Raw genomic sequence first — 25353 nt, 5'->3', positions numbered from 1 at the left:
CAAAAGTAAGCAACTTCATCAGTGTTTTTCAGGCAGCTAAAAAAAAAAAAAAGCACATACAATACTGTCTAGTCATCTTAGTAAGTGGAAGAAATAAAAGACTTGATAAAGAGTAGCTGGTATGCATAGTAAGTATGGAAGACCTAAAAGACTGTATATGGATAAAGGATAAGTTTCAAAGAACTGGCAAACACCACCAATCTGTCTTCCAATCTTTTATATTGCAAATCAGAAAGTAGAGAGGGTTTGTGGCCATGGTATGCTACTAATTGGTCACAGAACAAAAATGGGTATTTAATTAAAAAAAAACTGAACAGAAATCAGTTTCAATACTGGACCTGAATCTTATCTTGGAGGAGTAATAAACATTACTTAGGAGTGTTTTTTGTTAGTACAACAAGTTGTGATGCATAAGCATGTAAGTGAGGTCTATATCTTTATGAGTAAAGACACTTGCCTAGTGCAGAGAACATAATTATTAGGCTATATTATTAAGCTATATTAAATGATACAGCATTTATGCATTTGGCTTTTATACATTTGGGAAAAAGTTATGTTTTATTTACAAGATTTGTGGCCTCTACCTTCTAATGCTGTCTGGATGTTCCATGGCTATTAAGAAAAGAGGCACATGCAAATCAGGAATTATTATGGCATCATTATAAATCACTATGGAAATTATTATGCTGTTAATCAAGGGTTAACCAATAGACTGGCATGTCTAGATGTGGTCTTAGAAGTTCAGCTGAATATAAAGCAATAATGAACAGTAAATTGCTAAACTCAGTTATCATAATAATATTGTTTGTAAGCAAGTGGGGAAAAGATTCTAAACAGAACAACTGACAAAAAGTTGAAGTAAAATGCCCACTTCTCATTAGGCAAAAATATATGGACAGAAGTAATTCAAACGAGGAATTGTTCACATTTTTGTTGAAGAAATTGACTGTTCTTCAACAGTTCTTTAACACAATGCTTTGGGGAATTACGACAAAGTTAGTGGTGAATATAACTTTCTGTTAAGCAGTTTTCTTTCTCAATTGTGCACAACCACTTATGAGCCAGAACATAACAGATCAATCAAACCTTTACTTGAAACCCTCTGAAATGTACTGCAAAAATTCTGATATTACTGCAAGACTTAGAGAGGAAGAAAAGACAACCCAGAAAGAAGAAAACGGATATGGCAGCTACCTTTTTGCATTCTCTTAATTTCTTCTGCCACATAGAGCGGGCTATAGGAATGCTCTTGCTGTCAGTTACGTAGCAGGTGGCTGTGATGACGTGGTGGAGTGCAGTCTTCTGGCTCATGGCTTGAAGAACTCGCCCAACGTGACGGAGGGAAATGCTGGCCTCTGCGCGTATGCCACTGCTAACAAGCTGCATTGTGCAAGGTACCAGAGCAATCTGTCCAGCACAGTAAAGAACATCACCCACCTAGGAGAGAATCAGATCAAGTACATAAGACTCTGGGAGTTTACAGAAGACAAGGGAAGCACCTTTCTCTCTTCCAGCTAGTTTCTTTCAATACTACTGTTCTTTGCCATCATTGGTTACAAATAGAGCAAACATGCATGGATACACATGTCAGCTTAAAACAATAATCTGATGTGGACTGTTACAGCTGCTGATGTCCAACATGGTTAAATATGGTCTTGTCTTCTTCTGAGCGATGCTGCACACTATCTTTGGTTCAATGCTATTTTTTTAATCTTCTGTGTCTTAAGCTTTGTTTTATATAAAACCATGCCAGAAAGTACATATCTGTAACATCTTTAGTAAACTAATTTAAGAATACTGTGAAAATACATTCAAACACCTAAATGAATGTATGAACGAAAAGTGATTAAATTTCACCAGAAGATAAAAGCAAATTGCAAATTGAAAATAAAATGCTACTTGAACAAAAAGATGGGTGTCCTTTTGAAAATGGACTTTAATGGGAGGACAGACTTACTACTGCAATGCAGGCTTATTTTCCAAAATCTTCCCAGCAACACTCTGAAGACCTACTTTTTTTAACAGCAGCCAGCAAAGGAAACATTTATTCTTATTATTCAGACATCTCAAAGAATTTTTTTTTTATAAAATCTCAATGTAAACATCAAAACTTTTCATCATCTTATGCTGCACTTCTCTAGAGCATCTGTGCATTTCCTAATCAGTGAAACAGTAAATTTTATTCACTATCAAAAGAAAACTAAGTATAGAAGTGGGAAGTAAGGTGGGCGTAAGCAGTTTTGAAGTCAGCACAGGAAGAATTTTGCTAGGAGTAAAGACAGAGAAAATGGACTGCGCAAGGAATCTTTCAGAAGAATTTTGCAGAACTTACTGTATAAACTGTAAAAATTCCTCAGAATTAAGAATAATTAAAAAAGAAATCTGTGTCCTAGAAGACATGGCAATCAAACCATGTGACAGACCCATATGCAACTCCAAATCTGTCCTCATAACTGTCTGTGTCTCACAAAAGACTCACACATGTAACTATTGGAAGAGTATCTTATACAATTTGGCATACAAGTTCTATGATTAGCAGCTGAAGAGGGGGAGGAGGCAGAGGAAACAATATATCAACCAAAACACATCAACTATTTAAATTGTTTAAAATACCTGAAATATTGTTTGAAAATGCTATATTTAATCCTGAATTTGGGAAAAATATATGAAAGCAATATTTTGGTTTATAGGAACAAATGGTCTTTCTTTTTTTTTTTTTTTTTTTTTTTTACAGCGCTATTTTAAAATATGTGCCACTGAACAAGGGAGTCCAGCCAGCTACCAAGTGGCATACTGACAAGACGAGAAACAAATTCAGAAAGATATGATTCAGAGGGGCACAGGTTTGTTTTTAAAGCAAACCATTCATTTTCACCTCTGCAAAGTGAAATCCATGCTTTAGTCAAAAACTCTGATGCAGGTAGTTTACACTTCTACAGAAAAAAAAAAAAAAAAAATCACACTGACGGTATTTCTTCCTTTTTTTTCCCTGTTGAGCTGCTGGCTTTCCATGCATCACCCATGTTAATTATTAGGTAGACAGAAGAGCTGTTCAACCAGTTCACTTCCCCTATTCTTGAACAGATTGTTTGAGACATAATATGAATACTAATTAACGACAAAATATCTGTCAGTGTTTTGAAATACAGACCAAGATAGCACTTTCTTAAAGTATCCTGGACAGTTCTGATACAATTAGCCCCACTGGTCATAAGCAAGGTCATAAAAAGATATCTGAAGGATTTGAGCAAAATTGGCACCACTTTTGGCTAATATTCAGTGGGAATTTTACAGAGTTTTTTAAAAACCAATTGAAAAAATCCCTCTGTTCCTAACATACTTGTTTGTATCTTACGATGCAATTAATAGAAAAACAATGTTCCCAACAAGCCACCATGTTATGGAAGGGTGGATACAAGGGGGAAAGAGGGGAAAAGGATAAAAAAATGGCCACAGATTTGCAGCAACTGTATTTCAGGGGGACATAATTTAGAATAAGGGAAGGAGGAGGGGCATCTCTCTTCTCTTTCCCAGTGACTCAGTCATAAAAAGCAAGCATAAATAATCAGCAAGGACAAAGCGGCAAACCAGTACAAAGACTGTTTTAGCAGATTTCAAGACGTTGTCTCTGGAATGTTTGAAGTATTATACAGAAAATTGTTAGCAGAGTAAAAGGCATTTAAATCAGGGAAGTCATCATACTATCTTGTTCACAGTACTGAAATCTTACAAGAGGAGCTGTCACAATGTATGGTGTCAGTACTTGTGTTGTGAAAGTGTTCTGCAAACCCTGCTAGAACCTTGCAACAGTTTATTTTTTTGGAGCATTTACGAGGATAACAGAAGATCTTTCAGGGTATAGATTCACAGTGTATCCAGCCTGGCGGACTTGCATTACATAGAAAAGTCAGCATAGAAACAAACTACAATACAAAGGATCTATATTGATTCTTAAAGGATCCAGATGTGTACAGTAGATGCCTCATTGGTGATTCGATTTTCACTGCAGTCCATACACATATTTCCAGTGCTAAAATTTAATAAAGATGTGATTCAAAGACAACCCTGAAAACCCAAGCATCATACTGCTGAGATGCCCAGTTGTCAAAATTTATTTCTAATACTTTTTCACAGCACTAAGCAGGTTATAAATGCCTCATGTGATTCCACATTTCTTCCCTTTTTATTTTCATTTGTATCATTGCAAGTTAAATGAAAGGTGGGTCCTTACAAATTAACATAATAGTTTAGCAGCTGTTTTGCTCAGTCAGCACAACTGTAAATAATCAGAGGAGGTCAGTGGACAATCAGAACCTCACAGGATGCAATGTATGCTCTCACAGATAGAAAGTTAAGAGATTATTTGAGAATTACTACTTTTCACAGTGTAGCTGTCTTGCAGGGATAAATATAATTCAGACCTAGGGCGCAGCTTATACCAATGAAAAACTGTATAGTAGCTTTTTTTCCTAAGGTGCTTTCATTTATTAGGAAAACAGAAGGAAAGCATTTACGGTATCATGGAAGGAACAGCCAGAAGAACTGACTCAGTGCCACTTGGAACTATTCAATCCCATGAAATAGTTTTAAAAAATATTCTAAGTTACCAAAAGGACACAACATATCATATATATAAATATATATATATATACACGTTTCAGGAAAAGAAACAGTGAGACAAGCAGACTTAATTGACTGAGGTCTAACTTAAGCTGCTAATCAGAAAGGAAAAGTTGCAATTATTGTTGCCTAGAAAGAAAAAGAAGTAATAGGACACCTATGAGTTATTTTTATATTAAAGGCCAAGAGCATCTATAGGAAGTTTATGAAACTGTTCCTGCTGGTATTATTAAAACTTGCTAGTGATTAACTGACAATATAAAACTTGCTGGAAACTTCTAACAGAGGGATCTCAAACATTCATGCACAGATACTGCAGCAAATGCTAATAGTTGGAACACAAATGCATGTTTCTTGGAAGGAAGGAGTCAATATGCAATCAGCCAAATCTTTGTTATGAATGCAGTTTGGTGTCTGAGTGACTGCTGCCCTTTAACAGGTCAGGGTGCACAAAAGGTTCAGTGACCCCCTGACCTAACAGTGACACAACCCACCATTAGGCTCAGTCAATGTAAATAAGCAGAACTGACAACACACTAATAGGCTGCCTCTGGTCAGCCACGGGTACCTCTGACCTTAATGAAGACCTAAATCAATTAATACTCCAGGCAATAAAGACCTCTGGCTGATTAAGTTAGATAGAAATAATCTTTTCTAACAGGATTAAAGCTGCAAGGTGGTGAACTTTTTATTCAATATATGATAATCCTTTCTTCCTAGGGCCCTCTTGTTTTAGATAATGATAGCAAAATTGCTTTTTGCAATGTGACATCTTTAATTCAACTGACTACTATGAATAAACTTTTTAAAGGCATCGTTTAGAAAACAGTAATTGGAAAGCTTGAAGTTCACACTATGAAAACAAATTGTATATGACTAACATGATTCGAATACACCCAACCTTCAATATAATTCACGTTTTTCTTGAACTCTTAGAAATTTATGGTCTAAAAATTCCAGGAATTAGTTCATAACACATAGTAACTGAGTTTGATATAGGCTTTCTTTTGAGTAAAAATGTACAGTTATCAGTAGCTAAAGGAAGAAGGATATATTCCTAATTATTATTATTATTAATAATAACAATAATTTACTACCTTTGAACAAAAAAATTTAAATTTCTAAGACTCCACATATAGCTTAATCAAATGTTTGCACATCATACTCAAAACTTCAGAACCTCCCTCTGGATATATTTTTCCTAGTTAGGTCAAAAAAACCTGTAACAATTACAATTAATTAATAACAATTAATCAGTAGCATATTATGGCTATTTTACTGAGCTAGCCATAATGTTCCCATAGTTTTAAAGGGTTTATAATTCAGTTTTCAGATGCTGTAAGTCCATTTTTTAGTTCTTGTTTTGGGATGGATGTTTCAATATGTATCTGATCACCCAAGCTACAAAACAACAAAACACTCATCATTTTGTATTGTTCTTCAGTTGTGTATCAATGTGTGTTTTACATTTCTCTCTTTGAATTTAAACATTTGGGGGTTGAAAATTCATAGAACTTCCTTTTTTTTAACCAGAAGTGAAAATGTACTATTATTTCACGAATGTTAACCTAGGTTGTATTTTTTTTTCTCTGCATTTCAAGAAAATTAAGATATATCATCCCACAAAGTCACATTTGACACTGAACCGAGTGTCATAACGTTATCAACACACTGAAAACTTTTGTGCATTTCCTAATTAAAATTATACCATGGAGAAGTATCATGTCACACAGTATACAAACACTGCAGCACAGAACCTGGCAGTTCTTTAAACTCAACAGAGCATCTGAAGAAGTCACTATACTGTTATGAATACTAAACCAACATAATGAATATCTCCTAATCATACTCTACACTTCCCAATAGTAAACACCTCTGCAATCCTCTAAAAATCAAATACCTCAAAATGTACCTTTTGACAGTGCTGGATTTACAGCAGACAATCTCATCTAATACATTCCTGGAGGTCTGTAGTACCTTAAAGTTTAACGAAATGCTAAATATAGAGACTTGAGAGGGAAAATCAGGTTGAAAACTTAAGAGAAGGTAAGATCTAAATCTTAGCTTAAAAAGAATCTTTTAAAAACTGTTCTATCACAGAAAATTGCAATAGTTATGTACATATTTTTGGGAATGTGTTGGTTATTTTTAAATCTCGATCAATGTCAAATCAATTTTATTCTGCTCTTAAACTGAAAGAAATAAAAACTCAACTCTTCTGATTTACAGAAGACAAAGATTCAAAACCTGAAATTTTCACATACAAAACCTGTGGTGGAACCAGACACAAAAACCCACCTCAAAAACTGTCATTCATATTTCAAGGGAGTATTAGACATAAATCAAAAATAAATGCAGCTTTTAAAGTCAGAATCTGTAGTTATAAACATCTAGAAAGATTCCAATAAAGTGGGTGAAAAATGCTTGCCATCTAACATATACATGTGGGCATGACAGACAGCTAGTCTGAAATTTTCTCCACGATTTTTGTTTTAGTCAACTCCAACAGACAGAGAGAGGAACAAAATTGAGGTAAAAATAATCTTTACTTATTTCACATATTTTGGCCCATGTGCTGTATTAGTGCCCAGGGTACATATTGTTCCTTCATGGAAAATTACAGTAGACAGCTCAAAGACTTAATTGCCACAGAGGATAAATTGTTCTCCACATTCTGAAGGGTGCTTTTTCCTAAATATAAAAAGAGCAGTCTCCCTATTTTAAAATGAGCAAGCTAACAAGAGTATTAATCTTTGATGCATTTCTTCCTTGGGACAGTGGAATTCTAGTCTTCATGATTATTAATCTGCCACCTTTTACAAAGCTTACCATTCCTCTCAAGCTTTTGAAAAAAATCACAAGTTCTCACACAACCACATTAGCAAATCTGCCAACTGTGAAAAATTGCAGAACACTTAGCTTTATGAACATACCTTATCTAAAAGATGGAGTAAAACCTCCAAACTGATTAACACTTCCTCATTTACTATTCATGTCACTTCAAATAAAGGTGCCAAACAAAACAATTTTTAAAAAAATGTACTTGGATGAGTCTATTCCTAACAATTGGGGTTGGGATTGGGAATGAGACACTTAAATTGGTATTTACTAGAAAAAAACTAAAAGCCTTGTCAGGGTCCAGACAAACAAAGTAGAAAAGACTAGTATCCAATAGTGAGAGAAATGATCCAGTATTCAACTGAGAGGAATGACTCAATGTGGACTTGAACTCTTGAGCAATGGATACCACATTTTTAGAAAATGCATATTATGTCCACAGGTGATTGTGCTTTTTAGTGAATTATACATGCAGAGATAAGGGAGGATAATGTTTATAATTCATATAGATTCTTAAAATATATGATAAGGCATATCTGGAAGTTACATTTTAAACTCTCCTAATTATAAATGCTGTTAACTAGCTGATAGTCTGTAAGGATAGAGTAATGAAAATGCCAATGTAACTGAAGTGGGGTGCCATAGGGATTGGTATTAGGCTTGATTTTGTTTAACATCTTCATTAAGTCAGTGAAAGAAGGGATTAACAGCATGATAATGAAACCCACAGAGGATACTAAATTGGAATGTGCACCAGTAGAAATAATAAAAATGGACACAGACAGGTTTGAAATAAAGGCAGCAAATACGAAAATGAGACAGCTTAGGAAAAATGAAAACTCGTGCCAGAACATACAGCAAAAATATTTTGAAATACAGATATTCAGAACAAGGGAGAAAACTTGACTGAAGAACTCCTGAACAGTTTATATTAAAACTTAACTTCTGTTTACTAGAAGCACATTCAATATAGGACAAAAGAAGCTGCAGTCTCTGTTCCCATGACAATGGTCTAATAAAAGAGCAAAATTTGTTAAAATTCCCCACACTGACATCATAACCTTTACAAAAAGTATGATATGATTTCAAAAGGAAGTCTGTAAAAGGTGATATCAAAATTTCAGATGATTCTTCAGAGCCAACTCTTTTTCCCAAGAGTTTTTAGATTTCTTTATTAACATTGTTCTTCCATTTGCAGCTCAGCATAGCAGCCTTCAAATTATGATAAGCATCTTGATCTGCCAAGGTAAAGATGCAAAAATTACCCTCCCCCCCTCAGTTTTTAACCTCCTCTGTTAAGTGGAAAATATCTACAACTTGCATGAGGTTACCTAAGCATTTATTTGGAGTTCCCACACAGTTAATCTGTGGTTTTACTATTTAATCCTAAATTTATTTTTGTAACAAAATCTTTATAAAATATCACCAGAGAAAGATATAGCTGCTATATTGACAAGACAATTGATTTCTAAATTTTTCTCTACTCTTCTCCACTGTTTCTCTACAGTTCTAGGGAACTGGATAGCACATAAGGGAGAAGGGTTATAGGGTAACTGTATCCATACACACACTATCTAAAGGAAGATAAAGACAAAAGATTAAGTGATGTGATTTCCTTAGCTCCCTATATGTGTTTATATTACAGACTTTGTCTCCTGCTTCTATCCTTAAACATACAACCTACTTAGAAAGGAATCTCATGATATCCTTTCCGCATTAACCGAAGCTTCTACAGACAATTTCCACTTACAGTAAAATAAATCACCAGTTCAACTACCACGGCAGTGATAAAGCAGCCCAAGAAAGCACAGCAGAAATTTCTAGATTTAAGTTTCTATTAACAATAAGGGTGCTACTGCTTGAGGATGCACCATTGTTGTGTAATTCAGCATCCAAGGAGAATCAAGACTGCAGACATAAAATCCTATAAAGAGTGAGTTGGTTTTCTCCCTTTCCTACCTGTCTACAATCCTTATTCATGCCAACTGTCAAATAGTTTAATGTGATTATAAACAGAAGAGGGACAGATAGGCAGAGAAAATACTCTGTACTGAAAAGTGAAAGCTGTTCATCACACGACAGTAATTCACAGTGTATGAAACACATTAACACCGTGACATTCTATTCTTACAGAAAGATTTTGTTCCCAGCCTTCACTTGGCTTAATATTCTTACTTGAAATATGCTTGATTGTCACTGGCTACCTTTAAGAAGGTTTGTGATAACTGGGAGATGAGAAAGAAGCAGTTGCATACCAGGTAACTGAAAACAAGTTAACTGTAACTACAGTAAGCTAAAAGTAATAGTTCTCATTCTAGCCATAGAGTCTGGTTCTGGATTTTTTTTTTTTTCCCCTTTTACCCAACCTCTATATATACCTACTCTCACATGGATTTTACTTACATCAGCAATAACCAACACTAAAACAGCTTAATGTATGACAAAGATTATTTAGTGAAGAAGTCCAATTCATAATATGCATTACCACCATTTCCCATTGGAAAGGAAAGGAGACTTGTTCATGCAGCTAGATGTACCTGTACAATATACACAACAATAATGCATATAAAATATAACCTATATGACATACAGTATTTATCACAATCCTCTCCTTATTTTTTCATATTTCAGTGATAATACTTCCTTAAATAGCAAATGTCTTTCTCTAGGGATACATCTTAAAATGCAAATTTGCAAGTCAAGTTCTGATTATATTTATAGAAACCGAAACTTTCAACAAAGATCTACATATATACTTAATATTCTTGGCCAAACTAATGTAATATTATCTTTTCTGCATCATCAATTAAACCAAACTTGAAAAAGAAATGAGTTTAGGTTTAGGGACTCCATGGTATCAACTGCAAAATCCTGCTAAATCTAGCAGTACAGCAAGAGTCCATAGCTAAAATTCTGTGTTCTGAACAGTAAGATATCACTTGATCTATAAATTTAAAGACTTTGTAATTCCACAGTGATGATGTATCATACATTCTCATGTAATCTGAATTACAACGTTTATGAAGTGCAATTCAAGAAACAAAATGCATGAAGAAAGTAATGCCTTTGTTACATGCATGCTGTTAACTATTCTAAAATCTAAAGGTTCCAAAAAATTAAAATCAATGGAAATTAGTGAAACACAACAGCAGCTTCAGAAATACACTAAATACGCTCATCCACACATTTTCACAACTTTTATTTGTTGTATGCTTAAATACTGACCTTTTACCAGAATAGCAGTGTGGACAACGTCCTTATATAAAGTAACATTAAATTCCTAACCATGCAATGAGGCAGTTTACTATGGAGCCTTCAGTGGGCAGATAGTCACTTGGATTGGCAGCACTTCAAGAAAAGAACTTACCTACTGTTAAAGTGGTAACTTACATTTAAAAATTAAATTTCTGTAACAAATTTTATTTTAATTCTGTTTCATAATTAGTCTATAACTGTATTACTATTATATTCTGTACAGTAATACATATTCATCTGGGTATGGAGTTACTATCTTGCATTATACATTTTCTAATTTTGGGGGGGATAGTTTATAGTTTTGTATGTTCAACTTTTTCCTTTTATTTCATTTTATGGAATTTTCTAAGTGGTTTAAAAGGATGAAAGTTGAGAACTGGAAACTGCACTATATTGACAGTATATTAGTAAGTAAAAAATTACTAATAAAACATGTTTCTCATGTTGTGTCATTCAAGCTGCAACCAGGTTTCTATCCATCTTATATCACTAAGTGATGTGAAGAACCAGTGCCTGCAAATTTGCTATGTGCTTCGCTCTTTTGTTTGCATTATTAATGAAAGTAGTTATTTTGCTAGCAAAAACTAATGCAGAGTCAAGCCCTCAGATATAGAAAAAGGGGTAGAAAGGCAAGTGTTGAAATTAAAAGGGGCTAAATAAGAGGAAGAGAGGGGCTGACTGCTGCAAAGAATAATCCAGCAATTAGGTTAATCAGCTGCAATATTGCTGAGACCCAGGATCAAATCCCTTCTTTAGTATTTTCCTTTTGCCTTATAATGACAGTGCTGTTGTGACAAAGGGCACTCCAGGAAGCACATCTTTTAATATCTTCTACTAGAACTGTTCTCATTTGTTTAAATAATTTCATGATCTTGAATAATATAGGATGGCATGATCCTGCTCTATGATGAAAAGTACTAGTTATGATATGCAAAAGCTTAATAATGAACATTAAATCAAAGCTAGTACATGACTGATCAGGATTTCTATCTTGATAGTCCAACTTTATCCGAAAAGGAAATTATAAGCATTCCAAACTGCTATGAGATGGTCATTGTTACTTTATAGTTTTTGAGATTACAAACATTTAACACTATGACAGACACTTAAGATAAGCCTTATACTACAGCACATTTCGGCAGATAATTCTGTTTGAACAACAGAACAGTTTTTGTGACTTCAAAAGACACAGGATGACAAAATAAAAACCCTGTTGGGGCGGGAGTTTTTACCACATTTTTGAAAATAAAATAATAATGCTTACACAAGCCTAATGTGAACATGAGATGGGATCAAGAAGTTCTCTTGGATCTATAATGGGTAAAACCTAAGCACAGAAATGATGAATTAGATAACAATATTGATGACATTATTATCAGAAAAGCTTTCAACTTTTAATTAGAAATTTATAAATAACAAATTGAGTATCTCTTCAAAAACAGAGGCTGTATCAAAGTCTACAAATTACGCCGAGAACAGTTTAAACATCTAATATTGCTTTTTGAGCTAAGGGAAATTATAGGTATGTTACTGAAAACAACCTTGCATGACAATGAAAATGTCTAATACTTTGCTTGTTCAACCCAACAGAATGAGGTTCTAATTATCAGGTAAACAGTGCACAGTATTCAAAAAATATGCAAAAATGCCAAAATTTTCAGTGTTGGAAACTGTCTCATATAAATTTTACATTCTATTTATATGACTTAAAGATTGAATTGCCCAACTTGACCGTTCATCTACCAGTTTTAAATTATGTTTTAGGATTTTGTGAAAAGACTGGGTTTTGTTGTTAAAAAAAATTTGACCTAAGTTTAATCAGCACAAATTATTGTTTGCTAAGTCCAGTGAGGTATATTTAATACACAGCATCTTTCAGTGTGCGATTCCAGAGTTCACATTCGGCAATGTAACTGCTCACAGCATTTGACTCCAAAATCTCAGAGTTTCTGACACTCAGATCTCAATGAGTTAACTCATATAGCTCTCCAGCAAAAAAACAATTACACGTTTTTGCAGAAAAACTATCACATGCTGATAGTGAATAATTAAATGTTCAAACAAAGAGAAAGGAACTGTTTCTGTGATGTATGTTTTGAACTTCTAATAGCTAGTCTGATTCTTTAGAAAAATAGCTGTGCTACAATGAGGAAGAGCACTAACTGGGAATGGAGAAAGGTATAAAAGAATAATGCCCATAATATGAAGAAAGGTGGAGAAAAAGAGCTATTCCAATCACAATTTTTATGTCTTGATTTTAATGCTAACTAAATGTCATGGATATTTATGTAAAGGAATGTTTTCCACTGTATACCCTGTATACACTGTATACACCAGTATATGCTGTATATTAGTGATGTAATGCTTTGATTTTATGCAAGCTTCAGTAAAAGCAGAAATTGCACCTTGCAGGACTAGGCTCTGTATGCAGAACAAGATAATAGTGAAATTCAAATTAAATATGCTATTTAAAACATCATTAGAGAACAATAAACCAGATCAACACCTTCCCAACGCAGGAACCTGAGAGTTAACCAGTGTACCCCATTTAATTTTTTTTTAAAGAAGGAATAAATCTGCTATAGCGAACTGCTTTGATAGACCTTTGAAGGTCTTCAAAACTCTTGCTAATGTGTTATTCTCTCAAAAATATTCCCATAATTCTGCTGTCTCCCAGAATTCCTTGCCTCGAGATTCATCTGTCAACTTTGATGCATCTTTTAAAGTACCCCTCCAAGCCTAAAAACCATGACTACAGACCACAGAAGAGAACTCTTTGCTTTGAAACTATCTGATCAATCAGAAGATCATTTACCTGCAAGCATTATTTGGTGAAGCTAAAGCGGCACATCAACCAGCAGCATCTGAAGGCTGAGGCAGCAAAACGTCAACAACAAATTGTCATTGGCATTCCATTTATGAGCCTTCAAACAGCATCAGATCTTTTCCATGGGAAACCAGATCAGGTCAGACTGGAGCTGAATATTTCTTAACAAGCTAACCATCAAAAGAACTTACGTTTTGAATAAAAAGGCTATCATTTGTTGATTTGAATATCAAAGGGATCCACTGCAAACTCCCAGTCTAGAAAAACCTCCCTAAGCTACACCAGACAGGTGTTTAATAATCTATTATTAAGGCACTATTTTAGGTTACTCAGAATCATAAAAAATAGCTGTAACTGTGAAGCTGCAAATGGGACTGCACAAAGAAATGAATGCTATTAACATACTATTAACAATTCAAAAGAATGAGTTGACATACCAATCAAACTTGTTAATTGACTGTCAATGGCCTGTCCCTGAATATACAACATGACTGCATTATATATTTCAAATGCTGACAGGAAGACAGTTTCATTTGCATTAACTTCATAAACTGATCAACAACCAAACTGCCACATACATTTATAATGGGAAGCTGAATCATTTCAATATTCATGCAGCTCTGTAATTGTAAATTAGGTGCTGGCAAACAATACAATACTGTACATACTCTAAAAGATCCTAAATTTCTCTGACCTACTTTCTTTTTTATTTTAAAAGAGCAGTGAAAAAAAGTTGTCTCTTGCAGGGATGATTATTACTTTAATTTATGGTTCATGCCTTAGGCAAAATTTGTTTGCAACCTAGTTTGCAACCATTGTTTTTAACTCTAGATGGATAACTGGTCCACAATATATTAAGCACACAAGGTGATGTAAAATTTTTCTTTCTTTAGTTCTCTGAAGCATAAATATCATTAAAACATAGAGTAAATCTGTAAAAAACCAAAGTGAATGAAAATATGTACTATTTCCTTGCTATGACACAAAGCAGATGACAGCAGTGAAACCACTGAAACTTTCTAATTAGACATTGAAACATGTAATTTAAAGTGGAAAGTACTGTTCTTGCACATCCTTCCCTATGCCCTAGAATTTACTGCCCTCAGAGGTCCTGTCTGAATAAAGTATGTTTCCTAAAAATATCTCAAAATTACACCCATTCAGTTTCATTGGGATTGACAGTGATAGTAGCTGAAATGGCTGTGATAGTGCTGCCATTTTAGCCAAATGGTTAGTCAGACATAATCTGAGCAAAGTCACAAATCACAGGAGTTGAGAGCAAAAGTACTTGTGGCACTTCCATATTTCTGCACATACTTATCCAGCAGAAGTTACCAAGGGCTGATAATAGGAGGAAAATGACACAAAGAATTCCCAATAAAAGGCACAGGTGAACATCCTTAATTTTTCTGGTTAATATCTCATCCTGCATCACACTTAATAGCTTGCACTTTGGCTTGCTGAAAAATACAGTTCTATCTAAACTAACAGAGAAGCCTTCAAATGCTGTCAATTACGACTGTGTGCATGAATATCAAATTGTATGCCTTAACCCTATAATGAAGATATGAAAGAAGAAATTTGTTTTTATTTGTTCTTGAAGTGCTATTGGCATATTTGTCACTGTTTATATAGAAACAGTAATATCTCAGTCACTTCGAGAAGTGGAGAAATAAAGCTAAACAGAAATGTCGTAAATGAGGATTAAGTCATTTGGGTCTGAAGTGTTCCACTGAAAGCTAAGTAGTAATTGACCACAAATTCCATAACAGTCAGGTCAGTCACATTCCCTCTATATCTGTATGACCTGGAGGTAGTATAAGTTTTAAACGTATCAACTGTAAATGCACGTTGTCTTCTTTTTCCCTCTTTTATTACTACTACTTTCACCCTGTCAATCCGACAGTCACTTCCCTGGCTTTAAAGTTATTGCAAGAAGGAGCCAAGCACTACACACCAGCATAACCATACAGATATGATATAAACTTCCAATAAATCTGCAGTCATGGCAATCTTCTCCTGCATTTCCTTTCAGATAAACAATATCAGAGGACAATTTCTCTGCTACCTAGGTGAGCTGCTATATTTTAGATTTTATTATTTGTAAGATTGAGAAGCAAAAAAATATTCACATTTATTGTTCTAGCAACTGCAATTGAAGAGTAGAAAGACTAACAAATGGAAATATAAAATCTTTAGAAAAACTGAATATAGGAGCCACTGGGGTGATGGCAGTCCCAAATCATCCTAACTGGTAATCATGAAAGATTACTTATACTACAAACTAGATATTAGCTTTGATATTTTCCCTGAAGTATAAGCTGAGTAACTGTCATACTGAATAACATCATATGATGGGTACTGCTAAGTTCTTACACTGACAAAACACGGATCATTAAAGCTTCAACATTCTTGCAGATAATCAATGTAATATAAGCAGTATGTGATTAAAAACACTTAAGACATGAAAAGTGTCAAGGTAAAGAACAGCTCATTACTCAAAGGATGTAGCATCTATAAACCCAGCCACATTTGAAGGAGCTGGTCATTTATTACTGCTGCTAATAGTAATACACAACTACAGTGGATTCAGTAATTTGTGCTCCAAGATTTATAAACTTTGATCATAAAATATATACATATACACACCTAAAATACATGCACATATAAATATTACTGTAACAGAAATGGTGTGATGTATGTTCATGTTTCAAAAAGACACTTGATTAATTCTAAGAAGCTAGTTTGTCTGCAGTGCTTCAAGATTTACATTTGAAACAGTGACATTCTAATTTACTCAAATAAACATTTTCAATGAAATGCTCACTATATTAGCTGAAATATTTGAGACTCTAAATACCCTGTGGCCAGCATAGCTTTTGTAGGTGGGATAAAAACTCCTTTTCTAGCGAAGAATAAAACTTTCTATTGCGCAGATGAAGTCTCATCCATGGGGGAAATGGTGCTTTCTTGAAGATCAGCATGAGAGTAGAAAACTAATTTGGACACAAAACTTGATTATTACAGAACTCATGATCATTATCTTTTAATTGGATGGCAGGCTTGTCAAATGTAGCTGTCTGTAGAAAGCTCACAAAACATTATGGACATTTTATAGGACCAAAAGGCTTAAGTCAAATGAATAATGAGCTGCACTGGACCATTTGTTTTGCATGAGGATAGTGAGTATAAGAAAGGTGTAACCAGTGTTTTTGCTGAATGCATGACTGTCAGTTGCTGTATGATTAATGGCAAGATCAGAATGTAATACATATTATACTGAACTGCAGAGGTAGAGGGGTTCAAACAAATAATCTCATTCCAAGTTTGCAACAAAACAACAAGCAAGCAGCTTAACACAAATCTGGTCTGCATTTGCTATTTTTTACAGAAAAATTGAAATTAACAAGTAAAAAATTATTGAAAAAAAATAAAGAATTTATTTTGGAAAATTTCAGAGGAATAGATGCCTAACAAAGTTATTCTTGTTTATATTACAGTCCTTTTTCTGTTCCCACAGAAGAATCACTAAATCACTATTACAGCTCTTAAAAATTGAGTAAATAAAAATTGACATTAAATGGTTCCCCCAGTTTGATTGGAAAGAAGAAAATATTAAAGGCATAAGGTGTTCCAGGTTCCTGAGCAGTTGTGCAATATCAGTCCTCATTTTGGGTGCGAAACTACAATAATATTAGCATTGGCTTATACTTTCTTCTCACATGCAGATGCCAAGGAGAGTGAAGGAGGAATAAAGAAGCAATTCCATAAAGCTAGAATATGCCTTGTATTAAAAACATAGTCCGAATATTTGTCTAATTACTGAGAAAGTAGGAGTAGAATAAGCAGGAAACTAATTTATTAATGATTTCAACTTCAGTTTTGGTATTACCACATAGGGAGACAAGTAAACACTTACATATACATAATATTAACAAATCAGAGAATAAAACTTAAGCACTGATCAGGAAATACCAAAAATTCAGGATACATATAGAAACTTCAGGTAAATTGGGTGATAAGTGAAATATAAATGCATTTGCATTATAAGTGTACATTTATATTTAGGAAGATAAACACAAACTTATTAGCAGGACATTTAGAGTTAGGACAAACAGTAAAATAATCACATTAACAGACTTTTGCAAAATTTTATTCCTTAACTTTGATGTTAGAAGATCTTACTTCTTTTTTCCTAAAACATCCTGATGTGTCCTTGATACTGCTCTCCAATTGCTATACTTAACCTTCTTAATATGTAAGGGATTTTTCCTGAGATGAGTTACAAAAAGGCAAAGTTTCTACCTGCAGCTACTTCTGATTTACATTACCTGTATCTATAACACTTTTCTTCTGAAGACTCTGCAACTCACTGTATAGGTAAAGTGATTTTAATTTTTTTTTTTCTGAAACTTACTTAGCAATTATGGGAAGTAAGTAAACAACATATTTCGCCCAAGGATTATTTTTTTCTTCATTTATCAGGCATTTTAACAGATAAAGTTGGGAGAAAGGATGTTTTATAACCACTGAAAACTCACCATCATCCTATCTTCACCTAATTTCACATTTCATTTATTGAATTCAAATTTATTGCTACCTTTTCAGGACGTAGGAAAAAAATAACCTTGCAGACTTGTTACTGTTACAAAGAAAGCTGAAACTTCACACAATCTGAGCCACTGGCAGAGTTGACTTAGGTTCTTAAGGCAATTCCTTGAATACAGAATAAGATCTGACAGATTCTTTCACATGAGGGAAAGGCCCAGAAAGAAAATGTTTGGCAAATGTTTAGTAAGCTACCCATTTAAGGAATACTCAAATCCTTTCCATCCCACTAACAGAAGACTGCTGTGACTGACTCTAGAGGACCAAGTCCCAAAAAACCATACCTTATAAATATCCCTTTTTAACTTTATATGCTCTTTGTCCAAGGACTGAAATCAATCTAAAAATTCTGGAGTTTACATATATTTGATAACATTTGTTGAAGTCCAATTCAGCATGACTAACAAAAATTTTAACAAAGTTAAACCAGCAGGAAATAAAATCAAGTGTGTCTCATCTGAGTGTGTGTCACAGAACAGTTGCAACATTTGCAAGCCACATGACCCCAAAATGATAAAAAGTAAATCAAACATTATTCAGTAATATGGTCGCTCTTAGTGCTAATATATTATTTACTGCTATCATCCCAGCTTTCTCAGGAATCCCATCCTGTTTAATTATTATAATTTCCTTTCCACCGAGGCAGGGAACTGGCATGTATACAGAGACGTAAACAGAAGCTTCTTCTGCTGGTGGATGAGTCTCAACATTGCCAATCTCGCTTATTGGGCAATTGACCTTGGTAGGAGTAGTTCTTAGGTCAACCCTCCATCAGGAAAAAAAAAAAAAATCTTAACAATTTAGGGCTTTTAATGCTCAATTTTCTAAAGCAAGAATGTCGTTGCAATTTCTTTCTTCATATACTTCACATATATATTCTTCACTTTTACTGCCATGAAATTAGACTGTTGTAGAACTCTGGTATGTCAGAGATCTCAAAGTGATATTGATCATCTGTATCAGCTCTGTTTGAATTTGGATTGCTAAGACCTTGAAGAGGGTCTCTTTCTCCTCTACAAGCTAAGAGGGTTTCTCTCTATCCCAGAGGCACTGGGTTTGCCTGTCCTAACTAGAAAAATATGAATCAACCTAAAAATAACTACCTACAGGTGCAAAAAATGCATATATTACTCCCCAACAGAACTAGTCTGCCTTCCTGCACAAAACTATGTATGCCACGGAATTTACAGTGTCTCACTACCAACTCTAAAACTTGATACAACTGTGGTCCGAAAAAGTTCATTATGGTTTGAATCAATTTCCATGCATACAAATGGGCCATTTTTCTACAGTTCTGAGACTCCATAGAAAGAAAAATTAACAATGAGGGAAACATAGTGACGTAGAAATTTGCAGAAAAAGAACCATTACAATTAAACAATTTGCCCAGGTCTGGAAAGGAAGACTTGTATTTGAAACAAATATTCAGATGATTTTCAGTAAGCATCCCAAGATTCTTTAACCTTTCATTTCCCACCTTACCCAGTTAGATCTTTCAGCCCAGATTCTCTGAATTAGCAGTAAAACACTGTATAGACATCTAATATGAGTCTAGTAATAGTAACACCATGTGTTTTGGAACATGGCAGGTGACATTCCTAATCAGATTATTTTCTCCTTTTGTCCTCAAAAAGATATTTAGTTGTAATTTATTCAAGTATATTAAAAACATTTTAATTCACAGCAAGCATTTCATACTCAGGAAGTTTTTTCCTGAGGGATATGTGACTAATAGCTCTGGAGACTTACAGAATGCTTATTTACAAACATACAGAGCATCACCCAGAGCTCCTGGAAGTCACTCTGTCAGTAAAGCTTAAAGTTATTCTAGGGGGATACCAGAGTTTAGTCTCCAGGACAGCTGAGTCATTTGCTTCACAGCTGACAGAGTCCTGCAGTGTAGTTGGAAATCTCAGAGTTAAATCAAAATTGTTATGTATAATGAAAGTGGTAACCCAGTTTGAAAAAAGGACCTACCATAGTAGTTTTAAACTTTCTTATAGAATCACAGTAGAAGTAAACAAAGGTCTTATAATGATGAAACTCCAAGCCCTGCACTATCCATGGATCTGACAGCATGATCTCTGTGAGATACTACTGCACTGTTCACACAAACTAAACCACTATAACATGCTAAAATGCAAGCCCACATGTAACATCAGTTCATATTAGTTTGATCCTCCTGATACCTGAGATTTAGAATCCATCACCTAAATAACACATAAAAACACCCCATGAAAATACACACAATGTTGTTGTGCAGTGTGTATCTCAATTGTGTCTTTAGTAGAAGTTAGATCACCAATGAAAGACTATCACACCTGAAATTCCTGCCCAAAGTCCCGAGACTGCCTAAGTTTTCATTGTAATTTCCCCTCAGTACTTAAGGCTTTGCTTACGTGCATCTGCTTCAGACTTGCCCATGCTAAACATCTCTGGACACTCCCTACATCTAAGTGGTGACATGATCTACAAACTATGAGTTCTCTAACTCTGTGTGTTCTGCCACAATAATTTCACAATACAGATTGCATAAATAGGCTTATAATTTTTTAATTTTTTTTTTCACTTTCTTCTGTCCATGAATTTTATTCTGTATTTATACACCTCCAGACATCTGTCAGCTCATCCAGAGTAGAAACTTCACACAACCTTGTAACTATTCACAACTCAGAAATGCCACAATACAAGTATGTATCAAGCCTATGATGTACACACAGAAGAGACTTCCACTGTAAGTCTTCCTTAGAATGTAAGACATCCACACATAGTGGGAGTCCTTCAGGTTTATTTGAAGTTCTTCTGAATTCTTTTAATGGGATTGCCTTCAACTTGACCTTCAAGCATATTTACTTATTACACTTAAAGGACAGCATTTAATCGAAAAAGCTGTTTAGAAAACAAAAATGAAGTAAGTAAATAAATAAATATACCGAAACAAATCCCAATTAAGTGGTTGCTGCTGTAATTACTGCTATAAACTTTCAGTTTAAATGGAATTACCATATCATACAAGAATATACCCTGGTAAAGCTAGAATATGATGACAAAATGAACCTCAGCATTAAATCTCTAGGTTTTGCATTGGTTCTTTATCTCTCCAACTCCTTCAAAAGATTGCATTCAATTTTTGTATTCTAGCATTCTCTATACTCTGCTTTGCATACGGAACAACGGTGTTTTCAGGGTGACACTTCATTAATATTTTGAGCACTTCACAGCAAATAAGAATTGCAGTCAGTAAAAAGATTCTTATATCTTGGGTAAATTTCTTTCTTAATCACTGCTCAGCATATCAGTACTAGCTGTTCAGGACTGTAACTGGCGTATAATGGACCAAAGTTTCACTCTTAAGTTTACTTACATAAGTGTAGCTTAGAGCAGAATTTTATTATCAAATCACATTCAATATCCAGAAAGTGCAGATTATTTAACTTCCACATGGAATAGCATTTTTTTAGAAAATGTCAATATCTGTATCATACATGCATACTTCTAAAGTTTTGAGTCTCTCTTATATACAACCAGAGATTCAAATTTACCTAGCAGCTAGCAGCTCCCATGGAGAACTCAGAGAAATAGAAAATGTTATGAACTACAATCTTAGTCTGAAAATACAGTTAGTTAACTACTAGCATGGTAAAAAAAAAAAAGGATTTTTGTTTTAAATTACTGTCATGCTGAGCCCTTTTGAATGCTAGTTAAGTGATGAAGGTATTTAATTCTTTTTGCAGAAAAACCTTTTCCATAATCAAAAGGAAGTGAAAAATAATAGATGCAGGAATAAAAATTGTTTATAGAGCTAGGAAACAAATATGAACAGCCACCTTTCCTGCCTAGCATGAAAAACAACAGAATTGTGAAGAGACACATTGCATAGAGCTAAAATAAAGAAGAATGGCAAAAGTGGCGGTGAGGTGCCAAAGCAGGCTAGCAGTGTTTCAGACCCTCCTCCAAGATTTACATGTACTAAGGCTCTGTATGTACATTTTTTAAATTACAGTAATTAACTTTTTGATACTATGAACAGGAGGGAAGGCTGGGAAAGCACACAGACAAAGAGGGATTCAGCTGGGAGTGTAATAAATTGAACTAATCACTTGGAACCTGCTCATGTTTAATCCACTTTGGTCTTCCCTCTTGGGATGGGAAAACACCACCAGTCATACTGGAGGTCTCACTCATCCATAGCTCCCTCTGCTTCCTCATCTTACTCTCTTTTCAATTTACAGTCTTCCAAGCCCTACATCAAGTACTTCTCAGAATAACACTTCAGATTCAGTAAATGAGATGTCTGCAAGTATGGTTGACATCTTAATTTCCTGCAACATTACTGAGAAAACTCACACTTAACTAAATATTTTATGGCTTATCCACTTTATAAGAATAAATCAAAAGCTATTTATTTTCTGGAAATTTCTTCCAAACTTTTAAGTTTAAGAAAAAAGATTCTAGTTCAGAAAACAAAACAAAACAAAACAAAACAAAACAAAACAAAACAAAACAAACACCCCCCCCACACAAAAAAAAACCCCACCAAAAAAAAAACAACACCCAAAACAAAAACAAAAAACCCCACAAAACAAAAAACAAACAAACAAACAAAAACCAAAACAAAACAAAACAAAAAGCCAAAAAAACACCCCACCACTACGACCAACAAGCCACCAGCTTTTGAAAATTATGCCAAATTAAACCTTGGCAATACTTGTTACTTTTCCCCAAACTCTGAAGTGTTAAATTAAAAATACATCTAAGTCAATTCAGCCAGTTAACTTTTTGCACAAATTATATACTCTTTACTCAACAAACAAGCATAAATGTTGAAAATTTTCTCCTTGCTACAACCCAGAGCTACACTGTTCCACATCTTTTCACTATTTTGTTCAAGAACACAGGACGTTCTGTAGGAAAGGGACATTTTGCATTGCTCAGGAGTCTGTGCAGAGTCCATCCTTTTCACAAATTGCAATAATAATAATAATGTCTAGTACATAATGGTAATAGCAATAGTAATAAAAATGTAATACAGAGATGGTATCTTGAGCTGCATTCAGAGGAGCACTGCCAGCAGGTCAGGGGAATTGATGGTTCCCCTCTGCTTGTTACTGTTGCCACACCTGGAGTGCTGTGTTTGGTTCTGGGCTCCCCAGTACACGAGACAGTGTTCAACAAAGGGTCACAAAAATGATTAAAAGACTGGAGTATCTCACCTATTAGGAAAGGCTGAGAGAACTTGGAGTATTTTGGTTTTAGAGAAAAGCATGCTCAGGAATGGCATCTTATTAGTGTATATAAATAATTTAAAGGAGACTGCAGAGAAGATGGAGCCAGGCTTCAGCAGCAGTGCCCAGTGACAGGACTGGAAGCAATGGGCACCAAGTGAGACACAGGATGTTCCCTCTGAACATCAGGAAACACTTTTTTACTGCACTGGCATGGCTCACTCAGAGAGGTTGTGGAGTCTCCATGCTTGAGGATACTTCAAGGTGACTGGACATCATCCTTGGCAAGCTGCTCAGGGTGGCCCTGCTTGAGCAAGATGTCAGACAATATGACCTCTAGAGGTCCATTCCAACCTCAACCATTCTCTGTTTCTGTGGAATGTCTGCATGGACTGGCAGATGAGCAGGACATCTGTGTAATTCACAGCTCTATCTCACACCATTCCACATTTGAATGAATGTGCCTCAGATATTCCTAGTCACTAAGAATAGTTTTCCCCTTCTTTCCTGATCTATTTGCTATTCCTCTCAATGCTAATACCTTCTGTTTTACTTTCCATTTCTTTTAGCTTCTCAGAACAATGAAATTACAGAAGTAGCCAAAATGCCAACAGACTGAGCACCGTACAATTTAGCTGTGTGAGTGTGGTCCAGACTCAATTTCCAATCTCTGGATTGTGTTTTTCCCCTCCCAGATCCTCTAAATAGTTTTACTGTAACACTGTTGGAGTACTATGTTCACTGTGCCTCATATACAAATGATATTACTTCTGCACTCCTATTTCTTCTCACCTCAGTCCACTTCCCATTTTTACAGACCATCTGAAAAGATGTAGAGGACAAACTCTTTGTAAAGTACTGTCTGACTTAACTGTTTTTTTCCCTGTCTACCACGAGAGGTACCCCTTCCTAAGCCTAACAGCTACAGTAATAGAATTTTATAAAATATTATTCTAAATTTCTAGAGAATTCACAAATAGACTAATGATTTTAAACAGATGCTTTAGTTATTAATTCTCAACAAAGAAAATTACTTAAATATTTAGGTTCTCTTTGATGTTTTATATTTATATAATTACAGGGCTCTTATTTATATATTTTTTTTCCCAGAAAAAATACATAAAAATAAACATATAAATATAAATATTAAAAATTATAAAAATATTATATGGCATTGTAGGATTTAAGATTTACATCCCCATATCTATACTAAAACAAGTAATAAAGATCCATACTACCGACCCCTGCACTAAGCCTGGTTTGCACTACTTTGCTTTTACAGGAAGTTAAAACATTGAGTTCTCGAAGTCTCACTGGCCAGGAACATGAAGTCCAGTAAAAGACCTAACTCCAGACAAATGCAAGAAGGATTTCCCTCTCCCTGCATAAATTTTGTTCTCTTGCCTTCCATTCTCTCTGTCTTCTCTAAAGCACAACATACTAAGTATGCTAAAACCACAGACTATTCCAATGTCTGCCTTCAAACAGGGATTTTCAGATGTTCAGAACTAAAAGCTACACTGGAAGCTCTAAGGAATCAGAAGGATACAGGAATACATACGTTGTGTTACAGAAGAACTGAATCTGAAGAATCTTTTAAGTTAAGAATTCTAAGAATAGAAAGAACACAGATCAACCAGCAATTTCTAGATTGAATCTGTGCTATAAATAACTGGAAAAACAAAACTGTTTTTTTGTTTTTTTTTTTTCCACACATAAACTACACCAATAATCAGAAGACAAAATCCCTTTAGAGCAAAGTAATTTTCAAAGAACAACAGTTTCTGTGCATGAGCAAAGTCTTCTTTCCATTCATTTCTCTGAAGACTTCCAGATGTGAAAGCAGTCAGTTTGTTTTTCTCTCTGAAATTCTCATAAATTTAGAAAAGAAACTTTGTCGTTTTCTTCTAATGGGCTCCTATTATTCCTTTTGAACAGTATCATCTACCTTTATCCTTATTCAACCTTTTATTTATTTTA

General features: G+C 34.6%; 1 protein-coding gene across 1 annotated transcript in view; it reads right to left on the bottom strand.

The window, feature by feature from the left end:
* DPH6 (diphthamine biosynthesis 6) overlaps nt 1-25353 on the bottom strand; it is a 196975-nt gene that overhangs the window by 61633 nt on the left and 109989 nt on the right. Inside the window, exon 13 of the mRNA XM_058421188.1 lies at nt 1195-1437. Within this exon, the coding sequence (XP_058277171.1) occupies nt 1195-1437 (243 nt within the window). The remainder of the gene's footprint in view (nt 1-1194; nt 1438-25353) is intronic.

This window comes from Hirundo rustica, chromosome 6, assembly GCF_015227805.2.
Source record: "Hirundo rustica isolate bHirRus1 chromosome 6, bHirRus1.pri.v3, whole genome shotgun sequence".
NCBI lineage: Eukaryota > Metazoa > Chordata > Aves > Passeriformes > Hirundinidae > Hirundo > Hirundo rustica.
This window is presented reverse-complemented; position numbering and strand designations above follow the sequence as displayed.